At 39.8% G+C, this 17,500-nt stretch overlaps 1 protein-coding gene across 17 annotated transcripts in view; it reads left to right on the plus strand.

The window, feature by feature from the left end:
- The window catches only part of LOC144958336 (uncharacterized), a 61,665-nt gene that overhangs the window by 27,549 nt on the left and 16,616 nt on the right, over nt 1–17,500 (plus strand). For 8 of the 17 annotated variants that reach the window (XM_078890251.1, XM_078890249.1, XM_078890252.1 and 5 more), the window contains 3 exons: nt 2,854–2,966; nt 6,190–6,306; nt 9,164–10,768. In XM_078890251.1, the coding sequence (XP_078746377.1) occupies nt 2,854–2,966; nt 6,190–6,306; nt 9,164–9,403 (470 nt within the window). In that variant the 3' untranslated portion in view covers nt 9,404–10,768. Of the gene's footprint in view, nt 1–2,853; nt 2,967–6,189; nt 6,307–9,163; nt 10,769–17,500 lie in introns of those variants that run through there. The other 9 variants (XR_013642397.1, XR_013642399.1, XR_013642401.1 and 6 more) reach the window with 2 other exon arrangements.

A 17,500-nucleotide genomic window follows, 5' to 3' on the forward strand; every position in this document is an offset into this window, starting at 1 on the left:
CATAAACTCATGATATGACACTGACAGTAGCCTTCATAAACTCATGATATGACACTGACCGTAGCCTTCGTAAAGTCATGACATGACACTGACCGTAGCCTTCATTAAGTCATGAAATGACACTGACTGTAGCCCTCATAAACTCATGACATGACACTGACCGTAGCCTTCGTAAAGTCATGACATGACACTGACCGTAGCCTTCATTAACTCATGAAATGACACTGACCGTAGCCTTCGTAAACTCATAGCCTGACACTGACCGTAGCCTTCATAAACCCATAGCCTGGCATTGACCGTAGCCTTGGTAAACTCATAGCCTGACACTGACCGTGGCCTTGGTAAACTCATAGCCTGACACTGACCGTAGCCTTCATAAACTCATAGCCTGACACTGACCGTAGCCTTCATAAACTCATAGCCTGACACTGACCGTAGCCTTCATAAACTCATAGCCTGACACTGACCGTAGCCTTCATAAACTCATAGCCTGACACTGACCGTAGCCTTCATAAACTCATAGCCTGACACTGACCGTAGCCTTCATAAACTCATAGCCTGACACTGACCGTAGCCTTCATAAACTCATAGCCTGACACTGACCGTAGCCTTCATAAACTCATAACCTGACACTGACCGTAGCCTTCATAAACTCATAGCCTGACACCTTCCGTAGTCTTCATAAACTCATAGCCTGATACTGACCGTAGCCTTCATAAACTCATAGCCTGACACTGACCGTAGCCTTCATAAACTCATAACCTGACACTCCCCGTAGCCTTCGTAAAATTCATAGCCTGACACTGACTATAGCCTTCGTAAACTCATAGTCTGACACTTACCGTAGCCTTCATAAACTCACATGACACTGACCGTAGCCTTCGTAAAGTCATAGCCTGACACTGACCGTAGCCTTCATAAACTCATAGCCTCTCACCGTAGCCTTCATAAACTCGTAGCCTGACACTGACCGTAGCCTTCATAAACTCGTAGCCTGACACTGACCGTAGCCTTCGTAAACTCATAGCCTGACACTCCCCGTCGCCTTCATAAACTCATGGCATGTCGCTCCTACTCAAAGGGTGGCAACCAATGGGAGCTATCTATAGATAGTTCGAAGTTGACGTCACTCGGGTCTTTGTTATTATTTCTTTCCATCCGCGTTTGTGAGTAATTCTCACTAAACTGTATTAACCTGACTATAAACGATCATGGTTACACAAAGTTTTGTGTGTTGGTCCGTTATATATCCGGATGGCAATGTTGTGAACTCCTTAGCCAAGCGCACACTATCTATATTCAGGTTTTCATCTCACCACAAGACTTGTTGCTGTCCAACGATTGGATATTTCTTAACAAATGTAAACACCTGCTTTGTTTATGAAAGTGATAAACATACCCATGTGTCAAGCTCAACAAAATGACCAATCGCGATGCTACCCATTTAAAAAGCTGTGAACACTTTTCACTATGTGGGCCACTTTGAGCACATTTTGCAATGTGAACAATGACGTCGAGCACATGAAAAGGTAATACAGATCACCCCCGTTGTTGTTGTTGTCCGTTTCGCAGTATAGATAGAACGAAGATGACGTCACTCATGTCTTTGTTATTGTTTTTTGCCATCCGCGTTTATGAATATTTCTCACAAAACTGTATTAACCTGACTATAAACGTTCATGGTTACACATTGTTTTGTATGTTGGTCCGTTATACTTCCAGATGGCAATGTTGTGAGCTTCTTAGCCAAGCGCATACTACCTACAGAGACTGGGCTAATGGCTCTGAATGACTATCTACATTTTTTTTATAAGGAGAACAAAAATAAGGAGGTCTGAGGTTTGACCACTTGTCAATCACTGTACTCGGGTGTAAAATGAGTATCTGGCCGTTAACAGCGTTGTCTCTGTTGGGGGGGGGGGGGGGGGAATGTAATATCGCCCAACAGGCATCATGTCTCGTTCTCTCGTGTTGGGTTTTGTTTTTGTGGTTATGTGGGTTGGCTGATTTTTAATTATTTTTTTTAAAGATTATATTTATCAGACTTTGACAATAACACGAATCAAGCAGCTGGTCGTGTCTGTGTGTGGCCGTGGAGAAGGATATAATTATGACAAGCAATGTGTCAAATGTGAAATGTGTCAATACAGACCACCTTAATCACTACACAGTGTGTAATGTGTAACACAATGCAATTCACAAAGGTCATAACAATTATTTATTTTGGGATGATGTGTTGAGTGTTGAGTGAGGAACAACATTGCTTTTGGAAGTGTGTCAGATATTAATAATAATGATGATGATGATGATTATGATGATGATGATGATGATTACATTGGTAATAGTGTTGGTATAGATAGTATGCGCTTGGCTAAGAAGCTCATAACACTGCCATCCGGAAGTATAACGGACCAACACACAAAACTGTGTATCCATAAACGTTTATAATCGGGTTAATACAGTTCAGTGAGCATTACTCATAAACGCGGATGGCAAAAAACAATAACAAAGACCTGAGTGACGTCATCTTCAAACTATCTATTGGTGGTGGTGGTGACGATGACGATTATTATTATTATTATTATTATATATTATTATTTTTATTATTATATTATTATTATTTATCATTATTGTTATTATTATTATCATATTGTTATATTATTATTGTTTATTCATAATCATCATCATCATCATCATCATCATCATCATCATCATCATTCATATCATCTATCATCAATCATCATCATCATCATCATCATTATAATCATCGTCATCATTCATGATTATTATCGTTGAAATTATGACAATAATGATCAAAATGGTAATCATAAATTTTTACCTCACTCCACCCAGGTTACGGGCTTCTCTACTTCATATTCATCCCTGGAGGAGCGTTGAGGTTCTGGTTGGGTCATTACCTCTGCTGTCTCATTCTCTTCTTCTCCATGGCATTCAACTCTGTCATTGTGAGTAATCTCCCCTGAGTTGTTTTTTTTACCATGAACTGCAACCCATCGCCAATATTATTATGTATTATTATTTCGGGATAGTTTCGATGCTAACTTAATTCATAGTTAGAAAAAAAATGCAAATACGATTCAATAGTCTGATGTCACACCGCTCAGCAACGGCGGCCATGTTGGTTCTAAACAAGGAAAATCATTACTTTTTATTTTTCATGCTGGCTAGAACTTTTCATATGCCTTGTGATCAGAATGTGTAAAAGTCGAAACATTATCAAATTTATGGGGGTTTTTTTTCCTCTGGATACCCTTTATGCTCGCCGGAGAAATATTTCATACGGGCGTCCGCCATTGTTCCGATAGTTTAGAGCCAGTGTTACTAAGTTACCAGGAAGGAAGTGACGTTACGACTGTTGAAGAGTATTGGGTTGACTTACTGGACGAAAGCGAAGCCATCGTTAATTTATAGCCTGATACTAAGACCGTAGCCATCGTAAACTTATAGATAGAATGCGCTTGGCCAAGGAGTTCACAACATTGCCATCCGGAAGTATAACGGACCAACACACAAACTCTGTGTAACCATGAACTTATATAGTCTGGTTAATAGAGTTTAGTGAGAACAACACACAAACGCGGATGGCAAAAACAATAAAAAAGGCCTGAGTGACGTCATCTGCATACTATCTATAGCCTGACACTAAATAAAAAAATAAAATACGTCAAACGCCAAGTCTTTGGCCACAAAAAAAAACAAAACAAATCGTGAGTTGTATTCAGTAGGTTAACCAATGGAATCACTTGTTTCCTTGAGCTCTACTAACGACAACTCACTTGACACAAACCTAAAAATGACGTCAAAATATTGGTCTTCGTGGGTTTTAGCGCAGCCATCGTTTACTTATAGATAGCATGTGCTTGGCTAAGAAGCTCACAACATTGCCATCCGGAAGTATAACGGACCAACACACAAAACTATGTGTAACCTTGAACGTTATCTCGTCAATACAGTTTAGTGAAAATTACTCATAAACGCGGATGGCAAAAGGCAATAACAAAGACCTGAGTGACGTCAACTTCATACTATCTATAGCCTGACACAAGAACCCTCTAAGACTTATAGTTTGGCGTCATTTATTTTGGGTTGTGTAGGGCCTAGTGAGTTATCGTTAGTAGAGCTCAATGGAACAAGGTGATTCCATTGGTTGAACTATTTAATACAACTCACGATTTGTTTTGTTTTGTGGCCAAAGACTTGTCTTTTGGCGTCATTTTTTGGTCAGTGTCAGGCAAAACGTTAACTATGGCTACGATCTGACCGTATCCATTGTTAACTTATAGCCTGACACGAGACCCCACTAGGACTTAAAGTTTGACGTCATTTTTATTTTATTTTTTTTCTTACACCGTCTAATGAGTTGTCAGAAAAGCTCAAGGAAACAAGAGAATCCATTGGTTGAACTATTGAATACATCTCACGATTTGTTTTCTTTTGTGGCCAAAGACTGGCATTTTGATGTCATTGTTTGGTCAGTATCAGGCTATGAATTAACTATGGCTACGATTTTTTTGATTTTTTTTTGGAGGTCTTCATTATTCGGGCCCAGGTTTGTCCGCCTGCCTTTATCTCAGTCTTAATGCTTCGTCGCCATGTCTGCTTTGGTCGACCTCTTTCCTTTTGAGTTCAAATCCAAAGCCTGCCTAATGATATTGCTTGCAGGTCTCCTCAACGCATAGCGAATCCAGCCCCATTTCCTTTTCCTTATTGTCGTTTCAATAGGTAGTTCGAATTTGACGTTACTCGGGTCTTTGTTATTGTTTTTTTTTTTTTTTGCCATCCGCGTTTATGAGTAGTTCTCACTAAACTGTATTAACCTGCCTATAAACTTTCATGGTTGCACACTGTTTTGTGTGTTGGTCTGTTATACTTCCGGATGGCAATGTTATGAGCTTCTTAGCCAAGCGCATACTATATATAGGTGACAGAAAAAATTGAACTAGTCACCTATTGAATTTGGCTAAGTTGTTATGATAATTTTTTAAAAATTATAATCATTTAATTTCTCCACCGAACCTGCTCAATATAAATAAAATAATTTTAAAATTCCCTTTATTCATCCCCAAGGGGAAATTCATCTTTAGGGTCCATTCCAAAGGAAGACTGGAATAACCCAGGCATAGCCGCTGTGCAGCGCCGCAAAGTGAGCTAGAGCAAGGTGACTTGCTCAAGGCCACACAACAAGGCGGATAGTCGAACTAGGTACCTTTTGGGTACGAAGCAAAGACCGTACCGCTGAGCCACGCTACCTATAAGGCATAGGTGATAAAGGAATTTTTTTTTAATTTTACAATTTTAAGAAAATTGAATCTTGCAGCTGTAGGTGATCTATTAAGTTGTGCTGATACTATTGAAATTATATGAAGAATGTGATTTTGAAATATTAAGGAAAATTTAATATGAAAAATTCTGTCTTCAGTCTAGACTTGAAACACTCAACAGTATAAGCTTTTCTGGTAAAGACTGAGAAAGAATTCCAGATTGATGGTCATGCCGCAAAGTGAAATGCACGTTCCGAGAATTTGGTTTTTGACATTTTTCTTTCTAAAGAGGTGTGTTGTCTCATGAGAGGAGCGGAAAGCCCGAGGTTTTGGATTGTGGAGAACGTATACCATTTTTCAAAATATCAAAAAGTAAAAGTTTACTTTTTGGTCATTGTACCTCACACTAGCTCACGTTACGGCGCTGTACTGCGGCTGACGCCTGAGTTATTCCAGTCTTCCTTTGGAATAAACCCGAAAGACAAATTTCCCCTTGGAGATGAATAAAAGGGAATTTTTAAGAATTCTTTTACCCGCCGCTGCGCTGTGTGGCCTTGAGCAAGTTACCTAGCCCTAGCTCCCTTTGCGGCGCTGCACTGCGGCTAACGCCTGGGCTATTCCAGTCTTTCTTTGGAATAGATCCTAAAGACAAATTATTTCCCCTTGGGGATGAATAAAGGAATTGTTTGTTTTTTTAATTCTTTTACCCGCCGCTGCGCTGTGTGGCCTTGATCAAGTCACCTCGCCCTAGCTCATTGTGCGGCGCTGCACTGCGGCTGACGCCTGGGTTAGTACAGTCTTCTCTAGGAATAGACCCTAAAGACAAATTTCCCCTTGGGGATGAATAAAGGGAATTTTATTTTTTTAAACAGTCTTTTACCCTAATTGTCTTTTGTCCATGTTCAAGGCAAGAGGATGTGCTTTCGAAGGGCTGGAGACGGACGGTCAGGGTGTGGTTGGTGGGATAGAGTACCTGGGTAATTTCACGCAGATGTGGAAATCCAAACCCGACAGTCTCAAAAGGGTAGGTTGTTATTACATCGTCATTATGACGTCACCATGACGGTTTCCATAGCTCATTTGTTAGAGTATTCGGTCCAGAAGCAATAGAACTGGTTTTGGTTTCCAGCGCAGTCGAGATTTTTTTTCTGACCCCCCTCCCCCCCCCCCCCCCCCCCCCCCCCACCAATCAATGATTGGATTGATAAACCTGCTAGATCTGCCAGAAATTACTTACTATTATACTAGCACGCTATCCAAAGGGTAGCAAGCAATTACGATATCCGTCTAAGGTAATGAATATTTTTTTTAACTGGAGTATTTATATAGAGCAATATCCACTAAACGTGCTCAAAGCGCTTTACAGGGGGCCCCTGGCCAACAGCAAAACGTAACATATAAAACGAGACATGATGCCTGTTAGGCAATAGTACAATTTTTTTTTTCTGACATAGACAACGCTGTTAACGGCCAGGGACTCATTTTATACCCGAGTACGATGAGAGAATGTGAGTAAAGAGCCTGTTCCAAAGACTCAACTATGCGCCGAGCGAGGCTCGAACCCAGGACCTTCCGAATCAAAAGCGAGTGTCACACCACAAGACCACATAGCCAGGATAAACTCACGTTTGTGGTTATGAAGGACTGCAGTATGTGATCGGTATTCTTCATGGTCTCATTAACATTTACAGCGCCAGCTTTATTTTCAACCCCCCCCCCCCCCCCCCCTCATTTCATTATTAATATCTCGCCATAATTTTAAAATCCCGAGCTTGAGCTTTGATATAGCGCAATATCCAATAAACGTGCTCAAAGCGCTTTACACAAGGGACCCATAGCCAACAGCAATACTTAACATATAGGACGAGACATGACGCCTGTTTGGCGATATTTTTTTTTTCAGACAGAGGCAACGCTGTTAACGGACAGGTACTTATTTTACCCCTGAATACGATGAGAGTATGTGAATAAAGAACATTTTTCAAGGACTCAACCATGCCCCGTTCAGAGCGGTTGCCATAATACACTAGACCACAATGTCGCACAATTACCATTATCATCACCATTATCGTCAACATCCTCATTATCATCATCATCATTGACGTCTTCACCATCAAAGTATCTCAGATGCCTTTGTTATGTTAAAGCTGATTTTCACATTTTCAACTGAGTCCATTTGTGAAACGTCTTGCGTGTATTTGCTCATTTAAAAATAAAACTTTTATATAGTGCAATATCCACTAAACGTGCTCAAAGCGCTTTACAAGGGATCCCTGGTCAACAGCAACAATTAACATGTAGGACATGACGCCTATTAGGCGATATTACAATTTTTTTTCGGACAGATACAACTCTGTTAACGGCCAGGTACTCATTTTACACCTGAATACGGTGAGAGAATGTAAGTAAAGAGCCTTTTCAAGGACTCAGCTATGCGCCGAGCGAGACTCGAACCCATTACCATCCGATCCGAAAGCGAGTGTCATACCATTAGACACCACATAGCCGCATGAGAGACAACATATCAATGGGCATGATCTATATTAAATTTCCATGTGCTCGAGGTCATTGGTCACATTACAAAATGTGCTCAAAGTGACCTATATAGTGAAAAGTGTTCACAGTGTTTTAAATATCTAACATCACGATTGGTTATTTTGTTCAACTTGACACGTTAGTATGTTATAACTTTTGTAAACAAAGCAGCGTGTTTACATTTGTTAAGAAATAGTCAATTGTTGGACAGCAACAAATCATGTGATCGATGACTCGGTTTGACGAAAACATGAATATAGATCGCTCCAATTCTAAACAGCGCCAGCCTCCAGCTGTTATTCTTAGGCATTCTCTCTTATTAGTCCCTCACAATAAATATCCGTTATGACTTGTAACACGGTCAATTAAAGATAAGAGAAACCTGTGGAAGAATGGGTCACATTAAATGATCGCAAGAGTGTATCCTCAGATTGAGGCACTTTGCACACACACACACACACACACACACACACACACACACATATATATATATATATATATATATACATACATACACACAGACACACACACACACCCTCTCATATCAGGAATGAAGTATTTGTGATGAATGTTACCAGAGTTAGGACAACACTGTCGACTTGTATATTATGAAATAAAAATACTCTGTGTGTGTTTGTGTGTTTTTATAACATGACCTGCTGCGAGAACACATGAAGCATATTGAATCGCATTGAGCATGGCAAAATGGTGAGATTAAATAATATGTACAAACATATTTATTCATTGATTTATTTTTATACTTAATTCACAAAACTACTAGAGCGTTCCGTGGGGTTCCAGACCTCCACAGAGGGCAGGGAGGTACTTACCGTGTCTTCTATTCCTTTATAGATATTTTCCAACATGCTTTCTGGTTTTGTCCTGTCCCTGGCCGGAGTCTTTGGCTGGGAAGGAAACAGTCAAATGAATAGTTATTGTTTTGGGAGATTATATTTTTTTTTCTTGTAAATCATCTTTCTGTTATTTATTATTATATTGGTTATTTTGAATGTATAATGTAAGCATTTGAGAGTAATCCTCTTTGTTGGATTTTGTGCTTGTGTCCGGATGAGACTTATAGGTGATCTCAGACTAAGTACATTGTTGGTATGACCATGGAATCTACATCTGATTCCTATTTGTTCCCAGTTCCCCTGTGTCTTACTTTTTAGGTGCTTTAATTCTATTTCTAGAATTTGACTATCCCATTTTCTCCCTTTTTACTGGCGCTGATATAACCTAAATGTGTTGCAAGCGCCGTAAAAGACTTCAAACAAAACAAAGACCCTATAGCACATAATTGATTAATCATTAAACTATCTCCCCCTTTCCATACAAAATCACAGGGGACCTGTGCCAACATATTCTCCACCTGCTCCCAAGCCTGGCAAATCGACAGGGAAAGGGGAGACCCTATCAGCCACACCGCCCTCCAAGTCCACGACAAAATCACCAGCGACAACCCAACATCCCCTCAGGATGCAGATGCTTTCACCCTTATATTGTCAGAAGAAAAGGCTGAGAAAAATTCCATCCTTCACAACAACAAACCTAATAATGTTATATCACGTAATGGGGTTGATTAGTGTTGTATCGTGACAACGTGAAAAACAGTAAATTTATTGTGATTAATAATGTTATATTATTATCTTGACAAAGTGAAAAACAGGTATAGTTTGAAAAAATGTTATGTATGTATTTCATGACAACGTGACAGACAGTCACGGAGTTGCCTAATGTTCCATCATGACAACGTGAAAAAAAACAGTTTTGGGGTTTACTAATGTTGCATCTTGGCAACGTGAAAAAGAGAAAATTGTGTTGAATTATGCATATTGACAAGGTAAAAAAAAACAGTGATGGAATTGATAATGTTATGTATTTCATGACAGATAGTGATAGGGTTGCCAAACGTTACATCATGAAAACATGACAGTCAGTCATGGGATTGCGTAATGTTACATCACGACAAAGTGAAAAACAGCGATGAGGTTGAATAATGTTATGTATTTCATGACAACGTGACAGTGATGGGTTGAATAATGTTATATCATGACAACGTGAAAAACAGCGATGTGATTCATGTAGTTAATGACAACGTGACAGACAATGATGGGGTTGAATAATGTCACATCATGACACACGAAAAACAGTTATTGTGTTGAATAATGTCATGACAATGTGAAAAAAGCAGTAATGGGGATGACTAATGAATAATGACTAAGACAACGTAAAATACAATGATGGGGTTGAAATTTCAGTCTATAAACAATGACGATATATACAGAGAACGTTTCGGATGTCCCATTTATCGACAGACAGAATGATAGACAAGACACAAATCACTGACTAAAGTGCGGCTATGTGATCTAGTGGTATGACACTCGCTTTCGGATAGGAAGGTCCTGGGTTCGAGCCTCGCTCAGCGCTTAGTTGAGTCCTTGGAAAAGACTCTTTACTCACATTCTCTCACCGTACTATGGTGTAAAAAGAGAACATGTCCGTTGTCTCTGTCCGTAACAAATTGTAATATCGCCTAACAGGCGTCATGTCCCTTCCTATATGTCACGTGTTGCTGTTGGCCGGGGATACCTTGTAAAGCGCTTTGATCATGTTTAGTTGATATTATGCGCCATATAAAAGCTCATTTACAGCTCATTTAAATGATTTCAACAACACAGGGAAACATCCAACTACCTCAGCACATTAACACACATGATGACATTCTATCTAAAGCTAAGGACACTTGCACAAGACAGAGATTTATGGAGGCAAATTACTAACTGTATAATAGAAACAGACTGACAAACTCGGAAGTGACGCACACATTCACGGCAAGCGTCCATAGAGACTGCGCAGCCATATTCATTCATTCATTCATTAAATGTAACCGACTTTCTCAGATCGGTTTTATATTGAAATGTACTTGATTAAAATGAGATGAAACGTTAGATTCTAGTTTTTGTGACTTGAAGACATCATATCTTTGTGCGGCTATCATGTGGTCTGTGCTATCACACTCGGAAGGTCCTGGGTTTGAGTCCCGAGCGGCACATAATTGAGTCCTTGGAAAAGGTACTTCATTCACAATATTCTCTCACCGTTTTATTTGTAAATTGGTGTAAAATGACTACCTGGCCGTTAACAGCGTTGTTTCTGTCAGAAAAAAAAATTGTTATATAATAAAATACGTTATGTCTCGTCGTGAATGTTAAGTGTTGCTCTTGCCCAGGGACCCCCTGTAAAGTGCTTTGAGCACGCCTAGTGGGTATTGCTCTATATAAAAGCTCAATTTAAAAAAATTATAGTTGGTTCTTCTTATCATTTTACTTCTAAATTCATGCTTCAAGGTTCAAAGTTCAATTTATCCCGACATAAAACCATTTAATGATGGCGAGTCACTTATTCAAAATTGTAAAGCTTGGGTAGAGTTTTTAAAAGCCTATTTTTTTTTTAACTTAAGCTTTTATATATGGCGCAATGTCCACTAAACTTGCTTAAAGCACTTGACAAGGGTAGGCATTGAACACAAACTACGTTTGTTTGTTACAGTCTTAGGATTCTACTGTTTCCACCTGCATCCGGGATCTGGGTGGGGATCCTGACCTCCCATAGTGGGTTGGGTTCCTGACCTCCTAGTGGGCAGGGAGGTACTTCCTGTGTCTTCTATCCCCCTATATCTGTTTTCCATGCTTTCCTGGGTGGAGTTCCCGACCTCCCGTAGTGGGCAGGAGGTACTTACTGTGTCTTCTATCCCCCCTTATCTTTCCAACTTGCTTTCTGTCTTTGTCTTGGAATGAGATTACTTGATTTTGTCCTGGCCCTGGCCGGATACCCTTACTGAGAGGGAAACAGCCAAATGTATTGTTTGTTTTGGGAGATAATTTTTTCCTTGTGTATCATCTCTCTGTTATGAACTGTATTATGTTTTATTTACATATTGTATATGATTTGTAAAACATTTGAGAGTATTCCTCTTAGTGGGCACCTGTGTTTGTGTCTAGATGAGACTTTTTTCACTGGGTGGGGTTCCTGACCTCCCATAGTGGGCAGGGAGGTACTTATTGTCTCTTCTATCCCCCTATATCTGTTTTCCATTGGCTTTCTGTCTTTGTCTTGGAATGAGATTACTTGGTTTTGTCCTGTCCCTGGACGGATGTCCTAGCTGAGAGGGAAACAGTCAAATGTATAGTTAGTTTTGAGAGATGATATTTTTTTCCTTGTAAATTATCTCTCTGTTATGAACTGTATTATGTTTTGTTAACGTGTTATAATAATTTGTAAACATTTGAGTGTATTCCTCTTATTGGGGACATGTGCTTGTGTCTGGATGAGACTTTTATGTGATCTCAAACGAAGTACTTTGATGGTGTGCTCTTGGAATCTACATCTGTTTCCTATTTGAACCAATTCCCCTTTGTCTTACCTTTTCTTGGGTGCTTTAATTGTAATTCTAGAAATTTTTATCTTTCCCATTTTCTTCCTTTTTACTGGCGCTGATATGACCTTAATGTGTTGCAAGCGCCGTAAAACCCTTAAAAACAAAAACAAAACACTTTTTTCATTTATTCATCCCATGATCTGATGATCGTCGGGGGATACATGAGATGAGACTCTCACCACTTTCCGCATTCTTCTCTATTGTTGGCCTTCTCCAAGAGTTCTTCCATCTTCTTTCCTGTCCATTCCTTGATATTGTCCATCCAAATTTTCCTGTCTTCCTCTTCTTCTTCCTCCTTCAAGGGTACCCTCCATCGCTGTTCTGCACAAACCTTCATGCCTCACATGGTGGCCAAACCATGACAGTTTCCTTCTTCTTCCTGTGGTGATGAGGGGTTCCTGTCGTCCTGCACGATTTTGCACCTCTTCCAATACGTCTTTATCGGTTCTGTGTTCTGTATACGGCATCTGCAGAAGTTTTCGATAACTTTTCATCTCAAAAGCAGAGATTCTACGTCGTTCTAATTCCTCAGTCATTGTCCATGACTCGCAGCCGTACAGTAAGATGGAAAGTACCAGTGATTTGTACAGTTTAATTTTTATTTGCAAACTGATTGGGCTTTTCCATATTTTTGTCAGTCTCGTTCGTGTTACTGTTGACATTCCTATTCTTGCCTTAATCTCAGTTGAATGGGTACCGTCCTCGGCTAGCAGAACACCCAAGTATTGAAATGTTGATATTTCTCGAGTTTGTCATTATCCATTGAAATTCTGCATGTCCATCATTTCTACTGTCTAAAAGTATCTGAGACTTTTCTGTACTTATTTTAATGCCGTACTACATTGCTTTATGTGTAAGTGATTAGTTATATCTTGTACTTCTTGTTCGCTTTCAGTCATGAGGTTTATGTCGTCAGCAAAACGCAAATTACAAACTAAGTACTGTGATCGTGTGCCCTTGGAATCTACATCTAATTCCTATTTGAACCAATTCCCCTCCCCCTTTGTACCTTTTCTTGGGTACTTTAATTGTAAATCTAGAACTTTTTACTATCCCATTTTCTTCCTTTTTACTGGCGCTGATATGACCTTAATGTGTTGCAAGCGCCGTAAAACCCTTAAAAACATAAAAACAAACATAAAAACGTATTTATCTATTAAATTAGGCTAGGGGACGGATAACGACAGCGGCTTCAACTCTTTCAACTGTTTTCCCAATCTCATTCTGCCTGTCCGAACATTTAAATCATCGTATGCCTGTTGCATATCAAAAGACGCTTCCAACGATAATACGAGTTAGTATAAAAAAAAGTCACTGACTTTAGTCGAGTTTGACTGGAAGCTTGGTCGTCCTTCTGGGGCGTATTTATTAAAGGGGGATAACAAATAAGATTTAAAATACGGTTGTGTCGCTGAAGGGTTGTTCCCTTTGAGTTTTGGATACGATAAACCTCGGATAACTTTTATTTTCTGGTCCCCGAGAGTTTATCTTAAGCGACTGTAGTGAAGATCATATGTATTTTTATGTTCAGATGAACGAAGTCAAATGTTTTGAATTATAAACGTGTGTGTTTCTATTGAGTTGGATTGTAAACCCTCTTCCGCACTAGGACAGGACTGTCCCGGGACAGTCCTGTCCCAAATCTGTAACATATAGAATTTAGAGAGATCTTCCGCACCTATTGGGACGGGACAAAACAGTCCCGTTGTGTCCCAAGCCGTTGTGAAATGCTACAAAATCAACGGGACAGGACTGTCCCAGTCCCGTGTTCATATCGTTTGTGATAGTAGAAAAATATAGCAGACTTCCGCACTAGGACAAAAAAGTCCCAGACTTGGCGGCGCCGTGTCAAAATTGAAATGCCTGTCTTTATTTTCTGCATCCCTACTACTACTACTACTACTACTACTACTACTACTCCTCCTCCTCCTCCTACTACTACTACTACTACTACTACTACTACTACTACTACTGCTACTGCTACTGCTACTGCTACTGCTACTGCTACTACTACTACTACTACTACTACTACTACTACTACTACTACTACTACTACTACTATTTCTATTGTTGCTTCTGCTGTGGCTAATGCCACTAATATATTAATACCTACATCCCTTATATTTTGTATTTATTTCCAATTCCATTGTATTTACTTTCCAACAATAGTCCACACTTTATTTTGGTTCACTTTCTATACTGCATTACACAGTTCCTCCCCGCCTCCCCTCTTTTGACATAATTAAGTACGCACCTTTTATAAATTTCTTTTGCTCTGTTTTAATTCGCGCTTCCTCACAAAGTAGCATACAATTTCCTGCCCATCAATGTTTTTGTTTATGCATCTTAACAACGCCACTACCACATTATCTCATTCGTCTGTAGTTTTTAATTCATCATGTGTTGTTGATGAAGGGGAAACCCGAAACGTCCATTTTATCTGTTTTCGTATATTAAACTGAAGCTTACATTCAATTTCACAGTTTTAATTTATTTATTTATTTCAATTCTGAATATAAAAAAGCAAGGACAATTCAAAAAATAATTCTATGTGATGAAACCACGTACAGAAGGCATAGCAACATAAATATTTTCGGCAATTTAAAAACGTATGTTTATAAATATAATTTAAGAAGTGTCACACTTTGTGACACAGCAGTAACGTGTCTAAAACCGGTCGCACATCTATTCGGTAACTTGTGGGATCAATTATCTTTATCGTTATTTATTTCGGGAATTCTCAATGAAAATATTTATAAGTTAGTCCTTCTGAGCCACTTGGACTCATTGTAAAACAAATTAAGTCCTTTAGAGCCTTGTAGCCAATGGTGCATGAGTTATTCCGGTTTCAATAGCGTGAAGCGGACAATTAACGTATTTGTTTGAAAACCTTTGAACGGGACGCTAGTCTGTAGTCTATCGCAGATTACTATCCCAGCTTGACAGGTACCCTTTTACACCTGAATGGAGTGAGTGATTGGAGTAAATTTTCTTGCTCTAGAAAGTACAAGTTGGCTTCGGTCGGAATCGAACACAGAACCTCTGAGTCCAGAGTAACAACAAGATATGAAGAGAATAGAAAAGTGCCAGAAGACAACAGAGAATAAAAAATTTTTCGCGGCGGTGGTGGGTTTGAACCTGCGACCTTATTGGTACGACAACTCCGCCTGGCAGGTGAGAGCGTGGCTCTACCGTGTGAGCTATCCACGAACACATAAATATTCGTTTCAAACTCAAAGTCATTACTAGATCCCTCTCTCACCCACTTCTTGAGATCGCCGATTCGTTCGTACACCACCATCGCGAATAATTTTGACCAGCAGTTAAGCTTAATAGCCAATATTCTCAACACAAACATATAACATAGAAACGATTGAGACATTGAGTATGCTCCGGTGTATGGGGTGAATTTTAATTCAGAAAAGCGAGTGGAGCAGGCACTTATGTTGGTAACAACAAGATATGAAGAGAATAGAAAAGTGCCAGAAGACAACAGAGAATAAAAAATTTTTCGCGGCGGTGGTGGGGTTTGAACCTGCGACCTTATTGGTACGACAACTCCGCCTGGTAGGTGAGAGCGTGGCTCTACCGTGTGAGCTATCCACGAACACATAAATATTCGTTTCAAACTCAAAGTCATTACTAGATCCCTCTCTCACCCACTTCTTGAGATCGCCGATTCGTTCGTACACCACCATCGCGAATAATTTTGACCAGCAGTTAAGCTTAATAGCCAATATTCTCAACACAAACATATAACATAGAAACGATTGAGACATTGAGTATGCTCCGGTGTATGGGGTGAATTTTAATTCAGAAAAGCGAGTGGAGCAGGCACTTATGTTGGTAACAACAAGATATGAAGAGAATAGAAAAGTGCCAGAAGACAACAGAGAATAAAAAATTTTTCGCGGCGGTGGTGGGGTTTGAACCTGCGACCTTATTGGTACGACAACTCCGCCTGGCAGGTGAGAGCGTGGCTCTACCGTGTGAGCTATCCACGAACACATAAATATTCGTTTCAAACTCAAAGTCATTACTAGATCCCTCTCTCACCCACTTCTTGAGATCGCCGATTCGTTCGTACACCACCATCGCGAATAATTTTGACCAGCAGTTAAGCTTAATAGCCAATATTCTCAACACAAACATATAACATAGAAACGATTGAGACATTGAGTATGCTCCGGTGTATGGGGTGAATTTTAATTCAGAAAAGCGAGTGGAGCAGGCACTTATGTTGGTAACAACAAGATATGAAGAGAATAGAAAAGTGCCAGAAGACAACAGAGAATAAAAAATTTTTCGCGGCGGTGGTGGGTTTGAACCTGCGACCTTATTGGTACGACAACTCCGCCTGGCAGGTGAGAGCGTGGCTCTACCGTGTGAGCTATCCACGAACACATAAATATTCGTTTCAAACTCAAAGTCATTACTAGATCCCTCTCTCACCCACTTCTTGAGATCGCCGATTCGTTCGTACACCACCATCGCGAATAATTTTGACCAGCAGTTAAGCTTAATAGCCAATATTCTCAACACAAACATATAACATAGAAACGATTGAGACATTGAGTATGCTCCGGTGTATGGGGTGAATTTTAATTCAGAAAAGCGAGTGGAGCAGGCACTTATGTTGGTAACAACAAGATATGAAGAGAATAGAAAAGTGCCAGAAGACAACAGAGAATAAAAAATTTTTCGCGGCGGTGGTGGGGTTTGAACCTGCGACCTTATTGGTACGACAACTCCGCCTGGCAGGTGAGAGCGTGGCTCTACCGTGTGAGCTATCCACGAACACATAAATATTCGTTTCAAACTCAAAGTCATTACTAGATCCCTCTCTCACCCACTTCTTGAGATCGCCGATTCGTTCGTACACCACCATCGCGAATAATTTTGACCAGCAGTTAAGCTTAATAGCCAATATTCTCAACACAAACATATAACATAGAAACGATTGAGACATTGAGTATGCTCCGGTGTATGGGTGAATTTTAATTCAGAAAAGCGAGTGGAGCAGGCACTTATGTTGGTAACAACAAGATATGAAGAGAATAGAAAAGTGCCAGAAGACAACAGAGAATAAAAAATTTTTCGCGGCGGTGGTGGGGTTTGAAAAAAATTTTTATTCTCTGTTGTCTTCTGGCACTTTTCTATTCTCTTCATATCTTGTTGTTACCAACATAAGTGCCTGCTCCACTCGCTTTTCTGAATTAAAATTCACCCCATACACCGGAGC

The sequence above is a fragment of the Berghia stephanieae genome, chromosome 12 (genome assembly GCF_034508935.2).
Source record: "Berghia stephanieae isolate SIO BIC M18660-M18661 chromosome 12, UCSD_Bste_1.3, whole genome shotgun sequence".
Classification (NCBI taxonomy): Eukaryota; Metazoa; Mollusca; class Gastropoda; order Nudibranchia; family Aeolidiidae; genus Berghia; species Berghia stephanieae.